Source organism: Chlamydotis macqueenii, chromosome 5 (assembly GCF_036417535.1).
Source record: "Chlamydotis macqueenii isolate bChlMac1 chromosome 5, bChlMac1.mat, whole genome shotgun sequence".
Classification (NCBI taxonomy): domain Eukaryota; kingdom Metazoa; phylum Chordata; class Aves; order Otidiformes; family Otididae; genus Chlamydotis; species Chlamydotis macqueenii.
Window position 1 is genome coordinate 55268956 of NC_141560.1, and position 17086 is coordinate 55286041.

General features: G+C 36.1%; 1 protein-coding gene across 1 annotated transcript in view; it reads left to right on the forward strand.

Annotated features, from left to right (window-relative positions):
* The window catches only part of USH1C (USH1 protein network component harmonin), a 49121-nt gene that overhangs the window by 16516 nt on the left and 15519 nt on the right, over positions 1-17086 (forward strand). Inside the window, exons 9-18 of the mRNA XM_086749627.1 lie at positions 1249-1333; positions 1783-1842; positions 2119-2175; positions 4476-4618; positions 5204-5269; positions 7750-7874; positions 10645-10694; positions 13408-13560; positions 13938-14054; positions 16157-16405. Coding sequence (XP_086605753.1) covers positions 1249-1333; positions 1783-1842; positions 2119-2175; positions 4476-4618; positions 5204-5269; positions 7750-7874; positions 10645-10694; positions 13408-13560; positions 13938-14054; positions 16157-16405 — 1105 coding nt within the window. The remainder of the gene's footprint in view (positions 1-1248; positions 1334-1782; positions 1843-2118; positions 2176-4475; positions 4619-5203; positions 5270-7749; positions 7875-10644; positions 10695-13407; positions 13561-13937; positions 14055-16156; positions 16406-17086) is intronic.

The window sequence follows — 17086 nt, forward strand, 5'->3', positions numbered from 1 at the left end:
TTACTTAATGTCACTGGTTTGATAAGTGAGACATCCGAGGCAGTTGTTGCCACCTTCCATTGATATGATAAGAAAATCAGAAAAATGGAGATCCATGCTGAATCAGGAAGGCAAACTGGAACAAAAGGATATCTGTGACACACATCCTGTGTTATTAGACAGAGCATAAATACCTGTGTTACAAGTTCTGACCTAAAACAAAAACAAAAAATTAAATTTAAAAGTAAGAACAGGCTGAAAGTGACATAATGCAACTTGTCATGGAATTGAATGCTTTAAATGCTTTTACATATTAAAATACTTTTAAATGCTGCCCTGTGGGTTAGCAAGTTCCAGCGCTGTCCAGTGTCAAGTTCACTTCCTGAACTTAGACTGGTTTCTGTGACCATTTTCAGAACTAAGAAGCCATCACACAGCTATATCCAGTTCCTAAAAGTAACATTGAATTTGCAAGATTTTTAGAAGTATGAACAGATGCTTCTCAGACTTCTGCCTTGCAGCTAGTTATGGAGGTTTTGAGGTAGAAGGGATATTGTAGGATTTCTTAAATATTTAGGAATATATAGTTGTAGTTATTGAGATTGAACTGCACAGAATATTTTCTAAGGCATAAGCTTTCTTTCATATTACTTGGAAGATCTAAAGATTTTTTTTTTAAAATGTTTACAGACATGGAGGGGTGATTCAACATCACCTACTGGATATATTATCTACAAAAATCATTGCTGTGTTTGGGGCTGGCTTAGATTGCAGCTTAAAGTTTCCAGGCTAGATGTTGGCCCCTGGTTGAAACATCCTTCTTGCTTCTAATAAAGAATCCTGAAAAATAACATTGTACTAAACATATAGTATCCTGCAGTTCAGTGAGTAAAAGTGGAAGCAATTAGTAATTATTCATTGTGTTACATTCTAGCTTTCCCATGTCATTACTGTCCCAGTCCCTTCGACAGTGTAAGTCAGTATACTGTGTTAGTTTCAACATCTAAGGAAAAATCTAGAAGCTTGAATATTTTTCTTTTAGCTTTTTCTTAAATGACAGTTTTGTGGCATAAAGAATAGAAAAGTACGATGATAAACTATTATGTGTGTACTGGCAAGTTTTGATGTTTGTTTCAGAGCAGGATAATACCACAAAAACATTCTTTAATCATAAACAAATTATGAGAAAACAACTAAGACTTCTCACTGTATTACACTGTACTTTTCTATAAATATTATCCTAAAATGTTTGTTTTTATATTACACCAGTATTTCTAGTGGTCCAACACAAAAACCAGGCATTTTTATCAGCAATGTTAAGCCGGGTTCTCTTTCAGCAGAGGTGGGCTTAGAGGTACGTATGCCACCTTCCAAGGTAGATTCCACAAGGAAATCTTGTTTGATATTTAGTACTTCTAGGGTTCTGGGTCACTGTAAAGTCACTAGCTGTGTTTTGGTTTTGGTTTGGTTTTGTTTCTGGTTTTGGTTTTGTTTTTTCCATGGGAAAGAAATGCTGTGTGGTTCCATTTCAAATGAAGCGAGTTTCCTAAATTTTAAGAACATGAGAAGTGCCCTCCTGGGTCCGACCAATAATCCATTGAGCTCAGTGTTCAGTCTCAAACAGTGGCAATGGGAAATGGTACTATGGGAGGATGTGCATGCCTGACCAGTTCCCAGTCTGTTCCCCTTGTACTCTGCCCGTACCTATGATTACTGTATTAAGAATGTTAGAGAGTATATCTGTCTCTCATTTCATTTCTTATGTGGACTAATCTATACTAAAATTTGGATTAACCCCTTTAGGTCGGTGATCAGATTGTTGAGGTAAATGGAGTGGACTTTTCTAATGTGGATCATAAAGAGGTAAGATCAAGTCTTCCTAATTCCCCTAATACGTAGTTGTCAGCTTATTAAGCATCTGTCTGGTTTTCCTGGCTGCGAAAAATATGTTTTGATATCAGGCTGCTTAAGCAAAGAGGTTGTGTATTGGACATGGGAATTTGGAGATACCTACCACCTTGTTTAGTTCAGGTAGATCTTCTGGAAATTCCAACCTTGACAACCAGAATCTTTCATCCTGTGTATATAGGCCTTTTATAACATAATTCAGACTGATTTTTGTTTTGTTTTAATTTGCAGGCTGTCAGAGTTCTCAAAAGTAGTCGTACTTTGACTATCTCTGTGGTAGCAGGCGCTGTAAGTAGTATATGTGGGCAAATAAATGGTAAAAATAAATAGTTAAGAAGTAAAGCTGTGTTTCATTATAACACTTGTACCACTAAATTCTTTCAAACTGGGGCAGTGTTGAGTGGTTTTTGATTATTTCATTGCTATGTATCCACAGTATTCTCAAATAAAACAGTTTCATGACTGTGGGCCAGTGCAAAACCATTCCCTTGACAATTAATTGAAATTAACTTTATTGTAATGGTTTTTCATGTTTGAGAGCTGCTGTTCTGGTAGATAGCTGCTTCTGCTGAAACAGAAAAGGTGAATTGGATTGGAGTCAATTAATTTTTCCATGCGAATAGCTGATGTATTAGTCTTATTCCAAATTAATTCCTTGTGTAACTGTTTATCTGATATCTTTAGTGTATCAACAGATTGAAAATTCTTCATTTTTCCATTTCCACAATTTTGTGCAACAGAACTGTGCACCTTTGGGGCTCAGTCTAAAGCCAAGTGAAATGCATTAAATCTTCCAATTGACTTCAGTGTGTTGTGGCTTTCAATAAGTGTTTTCATGTTTTTACTGCTTTAATCCTTATAGTAAAATGAAGTTATATACAAGAGGATACTCAACTTCCATAGGCTAATCAAAGATAGTATTTTCTAATTGCCTTGCAACTGAATTAAATAGAGAAAACAAGATTTAATAAATCTTTTAAGCTACTTCCTAAGGGCTCATATATACTGTGTGGCTACATTAAGGAATTAATGGTTTAACTGAACTACTCTTACAGTAACAAAAGGTGCAGTTGCCCAAAGGCTTCATAGACATTATTTAAACAAATGCTCCTGTCCTGGTTCTGGCCAGGATAGAGTTAATATTTACCTGAGCTGGGTGGAGAACTGAAGCTGGTAGCCCCTATGGCTGGGATAGTTAACTAATTAGCTAACAGCTGGGGTTAATTTACCCAAATTAGCCAAAGGGCTATTCCATCCCATCTGACATCATGCTCAGTATATAAGTGAGGAGGGTGCTGAAGGGAGGCCCCCTGCTACTTGGAAGAGACTGGATGTGGAGATCTGTTGTGAGCTATTGTACTGTATTTGTGTTCCATCACTGTCTTGTTTTCTTCTGTCATTACTGTTAAATTTACTTTTTGTTCAATCTCAACCCATGTGTTTGGTTTTTTTCTGGTTTTCTTTTGTTTGTCAAATCTCCTCCTATTCTCTTGGAGAGTGGGGGGAGTGAGAGAGAGAGACTGGGTAGTCTGGTCCCCGTTGGGGCTGAACTACGACAGCTCCAAATGCTCCAGACTAGTTGTTTAAGATCCAGGAACATAACATCCTAAGGACTTAGTTTCAACTCCCAGTATGTTACCAACTGTTAGAAAAGATGGAATCTATCCCAGCATGTACCACTGGGATTGCATCCTTAAAACGGAGAATTTTTGCTATGGAACTCTTCTACTCCATCCTACTTCACCTTGCATGTCTCTCCTTTCCTCAATACACATCTTTGTACTGAAGAATAGGTTGCAAAAGGAAACAACTTCTCTACTCCTGTTTTTCAGTCAGCAAAGACCACAGTACAAAGGCATTCTTCACTGTCTGTTTTTGTTCAAGCTATTTTGAGCCTTAGAGACACGACAAATTCTGCTTCCCTAATTAACATGGGATTTTGATTTCAGTAATGAAAATTAGATAAATGTTATCAAAGTGTTCCACAAATAGCACCTTGGAAATATCTTGAATAGGAAATAGTGCTGATGTCTTAACTGTAAAGCAAATGAAACAGAAACAAAACCAACTGAAACACATCAGCTATATATAACATTTGGCAATGTACATTCCCTCTATTTGCATTTCCTGACTGATGGTACATTTCCACACCAGCACATAAATTTCAACAAGAGCATTAAAACACAGTAACTGTGTAGTTGTCTTCCACATTGGGATTCATTCAGTGTGCTGTTCTCTAGTGTTGCATTGCTCAGGTACATTTCAAGAAAGTGTAATGCGGAGTTTTTTCAGAGCGACACACTGAGCATGTCTTTAGCATGACCCTTACGCTGCTGTTGCTGACTTTAGTAGTTGCATGCCTCTTCTGAGATGTTTAGCACATCATAACTTTGAGATTGAAACTGGGGTAGCTCTTTGGAATGAAGTGATCAGATCTTTCAGGGTCTTTCTGAAAGCATTCCTCAGAAAACGTAATGTGAGGAGATGGCAGATGTGCTAGTATGTAAGCAGGTTTGAATTATTTCCTAGAAGAACTGCGTTCATAAGACTTTTTTCACAACTGATTTGAGTGGCAATTCTGATTGCAGGGAAAGGAGCTGTTCATGACTGAAGAAGAAAGGCAGAGAGAAGCACATCTCCGTGAGCAAGAACGTCAGGAGTTAATGCATCAGAAGCGACTTGCACTGGAGACTAACAAAATCATCAAAGAGCAGCAAGAGAAAGAGAGAATGTAAGGATTCTGTGTGGGACAGTCTGAAAAATTTAGCCTGGATTTGGAAAGGGCATGGAATACAGGAACAACTGTAGATGAATTTAATTTTGCTCTTGCAGAGTCTCTCTTCATAAATCCTTATCCTGTGGTGCTCTTGATGTTATGGGTTTTTAAAGCTGATGTCATTCAAACACGTCTTGAGTAGAAGGACCGCTTTGTTCCCTGACTGTCGTTCCGCTGTGATTTGGTGTGATATTAGTTATTTTCCTAATGCCATTCCCTCATCCTTTATTTGTAGCAGTTACACATTTTATACTCTTACAATAACACACTATGGAACTGTCTCGGGAAGAGATAGTGACTTACACAGTTACATAGATGATAAGCTGTTATTATCCAGATGGTCATGAATGTCCTCAGGGTTCCTACAAAAATATATTGAACCCTTGGTATCTTAAAGACAGCTTGTAAAAAGGAGCATTTTTCCCCAATGCTATATTTACTGTCTATATCTTTTACTAACTATATGCTGACACACTTTGTGCAAATTATTACTCATAAAATATTATTTTTATAATTGTGTCCTAATTCCTATTATTATAGAAGAAAACTGGAGATTTCCCAGAAGGCTGCAGAGGAAGAAGAGAGATATCGCAGAGAAATAGAGCAGTAAGTAAAAACCTCCATAGACAATATGCTACCTGAAAAAGGGACCTTATGTATTAGATCTAGCTGAAAACATTCTGCATATTCTTTTCTAATAATATTGTATGTATATCCATTTAGCTAAGTGTAGGGTCCAATGCATTTCAGTCAGTACACCACAGTTACAGCATAGGAAACTGACCTGAAAACCAGCACCTGGAAAGCATGAGGATTACGGTGATAATAAATTCAATGTGAAATTTAAGTAAGGTGTGTATTTTAAAAATATGTTATAAATGGATAGAGAAGTTTAAGGGAATTCTGTGTCTCAGAACTTGTTTACTCGGTTGTCACTAAACCACTACATTTAAATCTTAGCAGAAAAAAAAGAAAGGAATACTGCAAGGAAAGGAATCCGGGAAGAAACAAAGAAGAATGACTAAAGAGTGGGAAAACATGTATATACTCAGGGGTTTGATGACATATCCACTTAGCTTATATTTTAAAAAATAAAAACAAAAATCAAATAGTTTGTTCACAATCTGCAAGAGTGTACACAGTGTGGAATTTAATATCCCTTTCAGTCTATCAGACAGTTCTGAAAACAAAAGCTATGTAAATTTGTACTAAAATAAGGACTATGTGATGCTAATTAAGTTTAGTAGAAATTTCAGTCATCATAAATTTTAAGTCGACTTTTGCTTTTCTAAGGAGAGAACTAATTAAATTAAAACTGTGGCACTGAAAGCAGGAAGTTCTATAACCTGTTTTATTCAGGAAATCTGATTTTGTTATCACAGTCTATTCTGATTTTTAAAATCTATGATTCTAGGAACTAGACACATTCAAAGATAATAAAGTCAGTACTATACAAGTAACTTAAGCATTGTTTTACATTTGGAATGTTAAAATTAACAACATGTTGTTATCACAGTAATTAATTTCCCTTCTAAATGATGTTGGGAAAGTGCATGAAAGATAGTGTGAAATTGGACAATATCTGTTTTGATGCAGCCTTTTAGAGCTAAGATTGTTCACTGTAAGGTCCAGCATGTCTTCATTGAATAATTTCCAAGTGCTGCTCGGGTACTCTAAGTTTTTCCATATTACAACCCAAACTGGCTAAGTCAGTGTCAATCTCCTTAGTGTAGAGGAGAGAGGATGGTAATATGGGAACTTACATATTGTAATGCTTAGATTTAACAAGCAGTTGCAGACAGGAAGTTTCACTAGAATATAATGCAATTTGTGCTCCATTTTTAAAATCCTTTCTGCAGGAATTCCTTGTATAAAGGAATACCCTTTAATGCCCTTTAATTAGTATCCTGCATACATTTTAGGAATAAATTTAATATGTGCCCAAATAGCAGAGGTCCTTAACTCTGTGTGCTTCAAGTTACATTGTAACTCCATTTTTTTGTCCATTAAAATGAAATGTAATAACAAATGTAAACATTCTATCCAGTGTTCCCTGCTGTTGACTATGCCTCCAAATTTAACTGTGGACCTCAGCTGCAGATTTAATAGTGATGTGACCACATGTAGATGTTTTTAAATTTTACCTTAGCTAATTTAGAGATGCAAAATATAATCCAAGTATAAATAGCATTATATATATCTAAGAGCTGGTAAATTTTGGCACCATACATCAGTTTACCAGTTCAAGACAGACTACAGCCAAGAATAGATCTTGAATGACTTAAAGACACCATATATGAAGATACAAGCTACTAGGATATAGAGCAGTTCTCTTGTGACCTACTCGGGATATGCTGAATTTTCCTTCAAAATGTCCTTTTTTTGATCATGGTGCCTTTATAGGTAATTTTATTGTTTTATGAGTTCCTTTGACCTGAAGTGTTCTTTTTCTCTTTTTTTTTTCTTTTTTTTTTTTTTTTTTCTTCTTAGAATACTGAATTTAATGTGGTTTGTGTCTCGTCAGTATTTAGTTCTTTTTGAGAAGAGTCACTTTTTAGTGTAGCTTGGGACTATATGTTCAGGAAGCAATCATCAAAGTGGAGATAAGACATAGAAATAAGACACACTTTAGGTATCATTTACCATTGTAACATCCAATTTAGGCATGTGGTAGATGTTCTATCAATTAGTATTTTAGTTAAAACTGACTATTTTTCTAATAGATAATTCCCAGTTCTAATAATGAAAAATAATCAGGTTAGAGATGTTTTTGGCTTCTGTTAATGTGACAGTATAGTTTATCACTCTGGCCTTAATATCTGTGGAGGTGTTTATATATAACAGGCCTTAGACATCTCAATACTAAATAAGAATATTTTACCCAGTGACATTATATTTTACGAATTATCTTAGTAAATGAAACTTTGATTAAAGGAATTTGATTTGGGGGAAGGGTCAGTTTCTTATGATTTATATTAAAGATAAAAAACCAAACATACTGAACACTAAATAATTGTAATGAGTTTATATTGATGCTGTTGGTTTTTATACTCAGAATTGCTAGCTGCATTATTTTTTTCCTGTAGGATAACAGCAGAGGAAGAGAAATTTAAAAAGGCATGGGAAGAAGACTGGGGTCCCAAAGAACCCCCCAAATCTCTAAAAACCGTAACTGCGGAAGTGCACTCTCCCCCTCGTTCCAAACACAAAAGTAAGTAATTTATTTCCGTCTGTTTCCTTGGGAAGGTGTTTGCTTCAGACACATCACTAAGCTGTATGGAATGTATCAGCAGTTTGTGTTCAAGCCAAGCTAGCTATGACTTGGTTGTTGTCACAAGGCTGGAAACATAGGATAGATTAATTTAATATCTCTTATTTAACCTGTACCTGGCTCTCAAAATCTACATCCACTGAAAAAGTCATGGTTTTTAATAAGCAGCAGCAGCAGGAAAAAGAAAAGAAAAAAAGAGCTCACTAAGAAATTGTCTGAAGTGTCAATCCCTTTAGCTTGGGGTTTTGATGCATTGCTTTCCATGTTGCTTCTGTTCAGTGTTTTGCTTGTCAACCTTTTCACAAAGCAGATCCTGCATCAGTAGACTTGTGCTGATTTCCACTATGTGTCTAAGTTTAAGTAGTGCTGCATTTTTTATATGATGTTTTTATGTCTATGTAGATAAGCTGATATTTGAATACTAAGTTATATACATGCGAGTGCTTTCATCTCACTGAAGAAAATATTACTTATAAGTAGTATTTTAGATTTTGTGGGCTTTTTGTAACTGGGTTTTGTTACGTGTGAAAATGAAGGTGTGAAGAAGAGAAGACAAGTGTTTGATTTTTGTCTTTTATTTGGAATTAGCTTTGAGCTTTTTGCATTAATCATATCAGCAAATAATTTAACATCATTTTTATATTTGATAAGAGACCTTGGGAGGTGGAGTGTTTGAAGGTAGAAAACATACTGGATTTGCAGTGTCATTTGGAGTGAGTGAATGCACTTTGTACTATTCCTATTGCTCTCTTTTTTTCTTCTTCCTTACTCTAAAGCAGTGTGGAGATTAGGGGTTTGAGTATTTTTGTCTGCTTGCTTCTAATTAGAAAAGATAGATACGGAATCCCTTCATTTAGCTTGGAGGAAATTAATTCATTGTTTAATTTTCAGAAAAAATTTAAAGATCTTTTCCCTTATGTCTTCAACAGGACCTTGATCCTCTGTTACTTTGGCAGTTTTTGGAGACTGTAGGAATGTCTTGAAGCTCCCTTGCTTCTCTTCCATGACTAGCAGTAAACAACTTAATTTAATAAACAATATATTAAATGTGATTTTTAAAAATGCAATGGAAGCCATTGTTGCAAAACAACAGTAAGACATGATAAAAAAAGAGAAAAATCAAAGACTTTTAAGAATCATCAACTTTTTAGAAGTGTTTTTCCTAGATCTTTTGACAAATCTGTTTCTTGCCAGTGTGCCTTTCACATCTAATTTATTTAGTCTCAGGCTAAAGTATTTACCACGTCATTTTTCTTCATATCGCTTTCTTTACTTCATGCTCTTTTAGCAACTATCTTGAAAATGAAATGATGATAGCATGATGTTTACAACTATTGCAAAAATAATCTTGTATGCTAAGATCTTGGACAGCAAAACATGTGAGCATGTACTAGTTAAAAGCACACAATTCAGAACTTAAATTTTCATGGATGAGAAACTGAGAAGGGGAATTGATTCTTCTGCAACCATTTCTTATCCTTTTAGTTTTCTGATTCTTTGGGAGAGTGTTTTCTCTGTATAGCATTTACCTCAGTGACAGTGCAGTAGAAGGCAGATATCCCAAAACTGCTGATTGTTTAATTACAGGAAAAGCTACCTCTGCAGGCTTTTCTGCATAGCAGAGCAGACTAATTGGCCATATGCAGATCCTAACTGCTCTTCAGGGTTGAAGGAGGTTGGAAATTGATTTGATTTCAGCAGGAGCTCAGGTTTTTTTCAATTATGTGGAAAAATATCCCATTGCTAACTTCTTTTTATTTCATGGAAACTCCTCGTCACACATTGCTGAACTATTTTCATTCTGTGGGAACCTCCAGTTAGACTGTCATTTCTGTCGCCTCACTCCTTTCCTCCTTTGTTTCTCTAGTAGATTTAAAGGGAGTTACACATGACCAATTTGAAACAGATGGCATGGATGAAGTGATCATGAAGCAGGACAAACAGGTTTGCTGCTCAGTGTTAACTTCCTATCCTGATTCAGATTCTTCCTGTGTTTCCGTTCCTCCTGACAGTCAGCCTTGACACTTGAACTGGTCATTTGGTTTTGCTAGGGCTATATGAGTGGTCCTTTGGTAAGTATTGAAAGGTTATGATACTGTTGCTGTTATTACTTTCTAAAGATACCTTGATGCAAATACCAAATCTGTCAGTCCTACAGAAAGGTGGGTTGTATTGACAGCTGTGTGTGTTATCAGAGTTTATTATATAAAATTATGATAACTAATTCTTTTGTATGTTTTCACTTAGTAATGTGCTTTTAATGTTTATGTACTTGGCTCAAAGTATTTTATCCTAGGAAATGGAGCTTTTCTTGTCTCCTCAGACACCACTGTTTTCTACCACAAGCTTGAATAAGTTTGAATACTTGTTTCATTTTAAGAAGACTCGTTAAAACTAATGTAAAGTAGGACTGTGCCCATAGAAATCTTAGCAATGCATATGACTGAATGGTTCTGTGTGCAGATTACTTGTTGCATTTGCTTTGCCTAAAATAAAATGTGTATCAGTAAAATAAGGGTAACTTGTGACTAAATGTACTAGCACAATTGATCAAGAAGTGGTCTAAGAACTTGTCATGTAATATCAAACCTTTGGTGTTGCACGTTCAAATAAATTTTAATCAGTTACATGTATCAGCATGGATTCATCTGCATCTGAACCAGTCTTTGACTTTTCTTCGAAAACCAACTTTTCCTTCACCTTTTTGTAGCTTTTGGATGGTTTTATCGATATGAGGGAAAATTTCCCACAATCCGCAAGGTACAAAGTTTGGTATGTGAATTTGTTTGCCGTGCATTTCAATTTTAATTTCTCTCTTTTCTTCTTCGCTGTTGGTACTAGACATTTGTTATAGTCAAATGCTTCTTTTAACTTGTGCCCAAATTAAGATGCATTTGGGATGCATCTGCCTAGGAGTTTGGCCTTTTGAATACGTTTGTCTTTTCAAGTCCTGCCGGCTGCAGTGGGAAGTGTATGTCAATACTTTGTGGAAGGTGTTCAGTACAGGTGGGCAGTGCATGTCTTTGTTCTCCAAAAGTCCTCAGAATAATGTATAAAAAAAATTACAGAGAAGAAACTTCACTGGGAACCAATTATGCAGTTCCCAATTATACCTTTGCATATCTCCCAGTAAGAGGAGAGCTAAAGGCAAAAAGTTTTTAGCCATGTACATCACACAGGATGAGTAATAAAAACTGAAAATCTTTAAGCTTGATAGAATACTTTTATATCTGTAGAGTGGCTGCTATTGCAATTTCAAATTATTAGAATTTCAAATAATACTTTATTCCTGCTGTTGCTTTATTATCTTTATTTCTTTCAATGTATATTAGCCATATTATAGATGTTTTGTTGTTTTGTGCAGTTTGGGTTTGGTTTTTTTTTTTGTGATGGCTGATGATTATTAACTGGGGTAGAAGTTGCAAGGAGAGTTCGTATGTCTGTCTCCTGAGAACTCAAGGCTTCTGAGGAGGTCAGGATTGTATCTGATAGGTGAAGTATTTGTGTCACCATTTAGGACTATTACTTGAACCTTCTGTGTGGACAGGAAATGCTTATTCTCCTTAATTGAGAATAGGAAGTGATGGTACACTCCAATACCATTTTGTACTGCTAGAGACTGTACATCATCATGGATCTGTAACTTGTGTGAAAGTCAGCACAGTTAGGATTTCTATCTGAAAAATATAAATACTTCCTTCACACAAATAGGTGATCTTCTGTATTGCCGCTGACAAAGACAGTTTAGAGAGCCTCCAAATACCTTTTAATATAGTAATCAAAATCTTACCCAGTTCCTGTTGAACTCTACTACGCAGTGTGGATTAGAAGCTTGAAAAGATGTATTTTTAATCTTTTTCTTTTAGAAATATTTTTAATTCTGGAAGTGATGAGTTTTCATCCTACTCCAAATTGCTAATAGCTTTTTTTTTTGTTTGTTTGAAAATGAAAATTTCACTCTGTACTAAAAATGTCTTTAATAGGAAGTAAACTGAATCGATGGGGAAAATGGATGGAAAGGATGACTCATCCTGTTCTATCTGAATGCAGTGAATGCAGCTAAGATTGCCTAATACATGTTCATATTCTGGGACACTTTAGCCTGTGTACTGCTTAGTGTGCCTTTAAATTAAGTAATTTTTCAAATGTTGATACCTAGCAGGTTGATCTGCTAGATGTTACGTTTAGTTGACAGTACTAAATATATCTCCTATTAGCAGACAAGATAATATCAGCAATGCTTATTGAGGTACAAAATAATTAGCCTTCAATAAAACAAGCCAACAGAACCATATTTATATTAAAACATCGGTGTGAAAAGGTAGATTTTTTTTTTTACTTTTTTAAAATTTTTGTCTCTGATGATTCTTGACTGGGAGAACTGCCTTTTGTAGCTGCTAGGGAAAACGTCTCTTTTCCAAGGCTTTATTAGCAATAATAAGGGAGACCTTCCACATAGTGCTATGTAAGGTTAAGCATGTTCATGCTTCGAATTCCCAAAACCATCATGAAAAGTCAGTAGCTGATGATAACGAGCAGAGCAAAATCAGACCTGAAGCTTTGCCTCTCTGGGCACTGGCAGTAATTGACAGTAAGTGTCCAGCTGCTCTTGTTTTTTACTTTTTGGTGAATAAAAGGAGAATATGGGCTTTCAGATATGAACTAGGCCCTACCAGTACTAGGCCCTACCAGGAGAGGGTAGCAGAAATATGACGTTAAAATTGAAATAAGGAGCAGAGTGTATTTCGAAGACAGCTCCAAAAAGACTGTGTAGTTTTCCCCTTTCGTTGCACTCTGCATGTGAAATTTTGGAGTTGCTTCATGCTGTATTAGTTCACTCACGTGAGCAGTTTTTATCCAGTGGTTGTAGGAGGGTACTGCAAGCTACTTGGTCTTCATGATACAGTGTTCTTTCTTGGGAGCAATTCAGGTTCTGCACGGATCTAAGCCCTTACTTTGTAATTGCTTATTTCAGTGGTAATAAGGCATGCAGTGCTGGTTTTAGGAGATATGCATGAAGATATTTTATGCCTAGAATATTTACATCTCCCTATACATGAGCATCTGTCACCTGAAAGCAGTCAATCTTGTATTTATATAAAAATGCCAGAACAGAGAGATGGCAAATCAAGACCTAACCAAAACTGTTTGAATATTCAAAGTTTTATCTTAGGCCTCTGTGCTCTAATGTTGTAACTTTGCAGAGGAGCAAGAAAGTTTAACTGTCACATCTTGTCCAACTTATGTTAACGTGCACAGGCCTTCCAAATAAGGTATAATTTCCTGCAAATTGCTGGGGAAATGGACTTGAGATCTTCTTTTAAAAGACCATCCCCATACTTGCACAGACTGTGATTAAATTTTCAAGGCAGACACTCATGTACTGAGCTTGAAGTTTGCAAAGTTTTTAGCTGATGTAAAAATCTGTTTAACTGAAAATATAAAGAAAAACAAAACCACCAAAACTTCCCAGAAAGGGAAAGAGCGAAAGAAGTCAAAAAGTAACAGTTTCTGTGAACAGAAGAAGAATAAAAAGGAAATGGAGTTTGAGCAAAAACTTGCCAAAGAGAAAGAAGGAATGTTGGAGAAAGAAAAACAGCTGAAAATAAATCGTCTTGTGCAAGAGGTATGTTGTGTTCTGCTATCAAGTGCAAAATTATATTTAAAGAAAATGAGCTGAATCTTTAGTGGAATTATCTTCACAGGACACTTGTTTAGTTATGTCAAAAATAATGAAGTTTTTAAAAATTGCTGTTTCACTGCAAAACTCGGTTCCCACGTTTGCTTGTTTCTACAGTCAGATTTTGCCCAAATGAGGACACCTCTGCAGTTAATGAGTGCCCATGGGCAGTGATGAATTTAATGAAAGACAGCAAAATGGGAAATCATTCTTAAAAGCATAATGAATTTTTAAATTAATTTGAATGATATTTCATACTTTTGAAACATTTGTATTATAACTATACCTATAACTTTTTTTCATGCATTGACGTTATGGTTAAGGTGTCTGAAACAGAACGAGAGGACTTGGAAGAATCAGAGAAGGTGCAGCACTGGGTGGAAAGACTTTGTCAGACACGGTTAGAACAGATTTCCTCTGTGGAGAATGAGTCTCCTGAGGTAAAATTCTGGCTTATCCATATATTGCATGATCTTTAAATAACTTACTAGTTGTCTCGTAAAAGCAGCAGATTTTTATCAGAGAAAAATCTGTCTTGATCTTTCCCTCTCAGCCTTCATTCTAAGAGGGGGAAGAAAATGTCAGTAATTTATTAATTACAGTCTGTAGCATTTGCTGTTCCTATATTTTACAGATTTTAAAATTATTATTTTAATGAACCGGTTTTATTTTGTCCTTTTAAAGTATATTATCACCACAAAAAATAACGGTTTTATTGGCTTATGAGCTGTTTGGGCTAGGTAAAACACGCTACCAATAATAAAACTGAGACTAGAATACCCAGCCATATTTTTAGTATCCTATGCAAATAAGATCATCATTGATTATAAGCTCTTGAATGCTTCCTTGTATTGCATGGAGTAAATGTATAGGTTAAGAAAATGACAAGAAGATAAGAAACTCACAAAGAATAAGGTTTGAGTTTTTATTTTAAATATTCCTTTTAAATTAAGGGAGTTGCAGATAGTGATTGTGCCTTAGAGCCTGATGGTTCTAGATGTGGAATGAGGCTTTCCCACCATCCTGCTGCTCTGGCTCTCTTCCAAGCACAGCTGCTTTCAAGAGGAACACTGCAATCTGTTGAACTCCCCCAGGATCACCAAGAAACTGCAACCACAAAGAGGACCCTTGGGGAACACTCTTGCATGAATTTCCTTCAGGTCAATGTGGAGCAGTTCTGGAAAAAAAAAGCAGTTGGTCTTCTGTTCTCCCTGGCCTCAGGCTCAGATTCATGTGGCTTTTCAATGTAGCTCTCTAGGACAGTGGAATGACTATGCTGAATTTTCTCTTGCTAACAAATTTGGCTGCCTGTGTTCTGCTAGAACTTTGCTGCCCTTACTTTGTAAAGTAAGAGGGAACATTACAGATTAAAATCACTGTTGTATTTCCAGAGCTCTACCCCCATTTAAGACAAGCACTGGGTTGTATTTGCTACATCAATTCTTCTTCTATTACATTACATAGAAATATTCTATTACAATTCTTCTGCAAACCTACCCAAGCAGTTAAATAATGTAAAACACAAAACCAGAATGCTTCTGAGGAATAAATGCAGCTGAACAATACTCAGGCTTGAACTACTACTCGAGTACAAGAGCAGTCAAGATCTCTTGACCTCTGCCAAAGAACTATCTATCACCAAGAGGTGAGTATGGCAGATAAGGAGGTCCTAAAGAATGTCAACAGAGGTACCCACCTGAGGGAAGTATTGTCATATTAGACTAAGATGCGTGTGCCTGTAGGACAGCTCATCTCTAGTATTTTCTCACGTAAGTCTACAAAACAGCAAAATGAGAGTATCAACTGTATTTTCCTAAATACTTCAGTTTTATTGCTGATAAAATAAGTGTTAGCAACTCAACAGCATATATAGAATCCTTCTTCATGCACACAAACTTGGTGAGCTGCTCTTTATGTTCAAACTCTGGAGTCTTAGCCCCATAATGCATGTGGTGTTGATTAACAGAAATTAGAAGGTTCAGAACTTCCTGAGGATCTGAATTTCATAGCACCCTAAACTTTTTGGTTTGATAGATGCTTAAGCTTACTTCCCCCTCTTGTATTACTATGTGGTTATGTTTACACCAGACTTTAGTCTGGCATGGAATTTTAGAGCCCATCTTCAATTACTTTCCTTTTATATAATTACATTTGCAAGGAACAATTCTTGCTTTCTCTTCATAGAAGCTAGAGAGACAAGAGTTGTGTTATCTGTGATTTGAGCTATGATTTTATTTTCTGAAGACTCCATACAGGTTTTTTTTTTGTGTGGTTTTTTTTTGGTGTCATCCCAGCCTGCCCCAACAGCCAAAGCTACTGTCATAGCACTCCTGTTTTCTTGTTTTTAAACTGGAATCCCAAGGAGTGCTCTTTAAAAGGCTTTCAGAGACAATGTTTCTGTATATTCTGTGTGGGAGAAGCCAAGGGGTTCTTGTACAGAATCAGTTAGGCTGAGTGATATTCTAGCATTTGCCATTAATTTCTTCAGAGTTGTTGCAAGCAGATGAACTGTTAAGGCAGATTCCTGTTCTGTTGCACATAGTTGGCAAGTGGACGTCCTTCTGCTTCTCCTTCTGCCACATCAATGCGGCGTTTTGCCGGTGGCCTGCAGCTTCATACCACAGATCTTGATGATATAAACTTAGATGAAGTTGACAAGCCTAAACAACGTGTGGCACCACCTCCGCCACCACCCTCCACTGTTACTCCAGCATCATCAGCTCATCCACTTCCTGCAGCAAATGTTCCACTTTCAAGAGCTCCAGCCCTGACAGTAACACCAACTTCCCAGGTGACCTCATGATCTGTTTGGATGCATGCACCTCTACCATTCCCCTGCCTGGCCTCCCTCCCCTGCTACATCACCCATTTTATCCACTCAATCTACCCATCTGCCCTATGCAATATTAAGAGAAGGAATGAAATTATTTCATTGTTTCATAGTAGTGAATGCAGTCCAGAGGTAGTTTTGTGGTTTGGTTTTTTTGGTTTGGTTTTTTGTTTTTTGGTGTTGTTTTTTTTTTTTTAAGTTAAGAGGGTTTTGCTGTCTCCTCCTACATACGTTGTAACCCTATCACATGCAGATATCTTAGGCAGAATGTATGAGTTAAAAAGACAATTTGGACTTGAGTGTTTAAAGATTAAAAAAAAAAAAACCAACAGCAGATTTAACTCATAGTTAAATTTGAGAAAAAATACGTGTAGTAAAAATTACTTTTGAAAGTGTTTTAGTTATGTCATCAAATTGCTTTGTTAGGTGAGAAGAATGAACAAAGAAAATTAGCTTAAAATCAGAAGGTCAAACTTTTAAAACCTCAACACAGTATAAATTACCAGTGAAACATTTTAAAATGAACAAGATTTTACTTTTTTTTGGACATACAGGAGTTAGAGATTTCTTTGAGAAAATATTCTAACTTTCTTCTTACAATCTCAGCCCAAAAGAAGATCAAATATAGGAAATCTTGTGCCA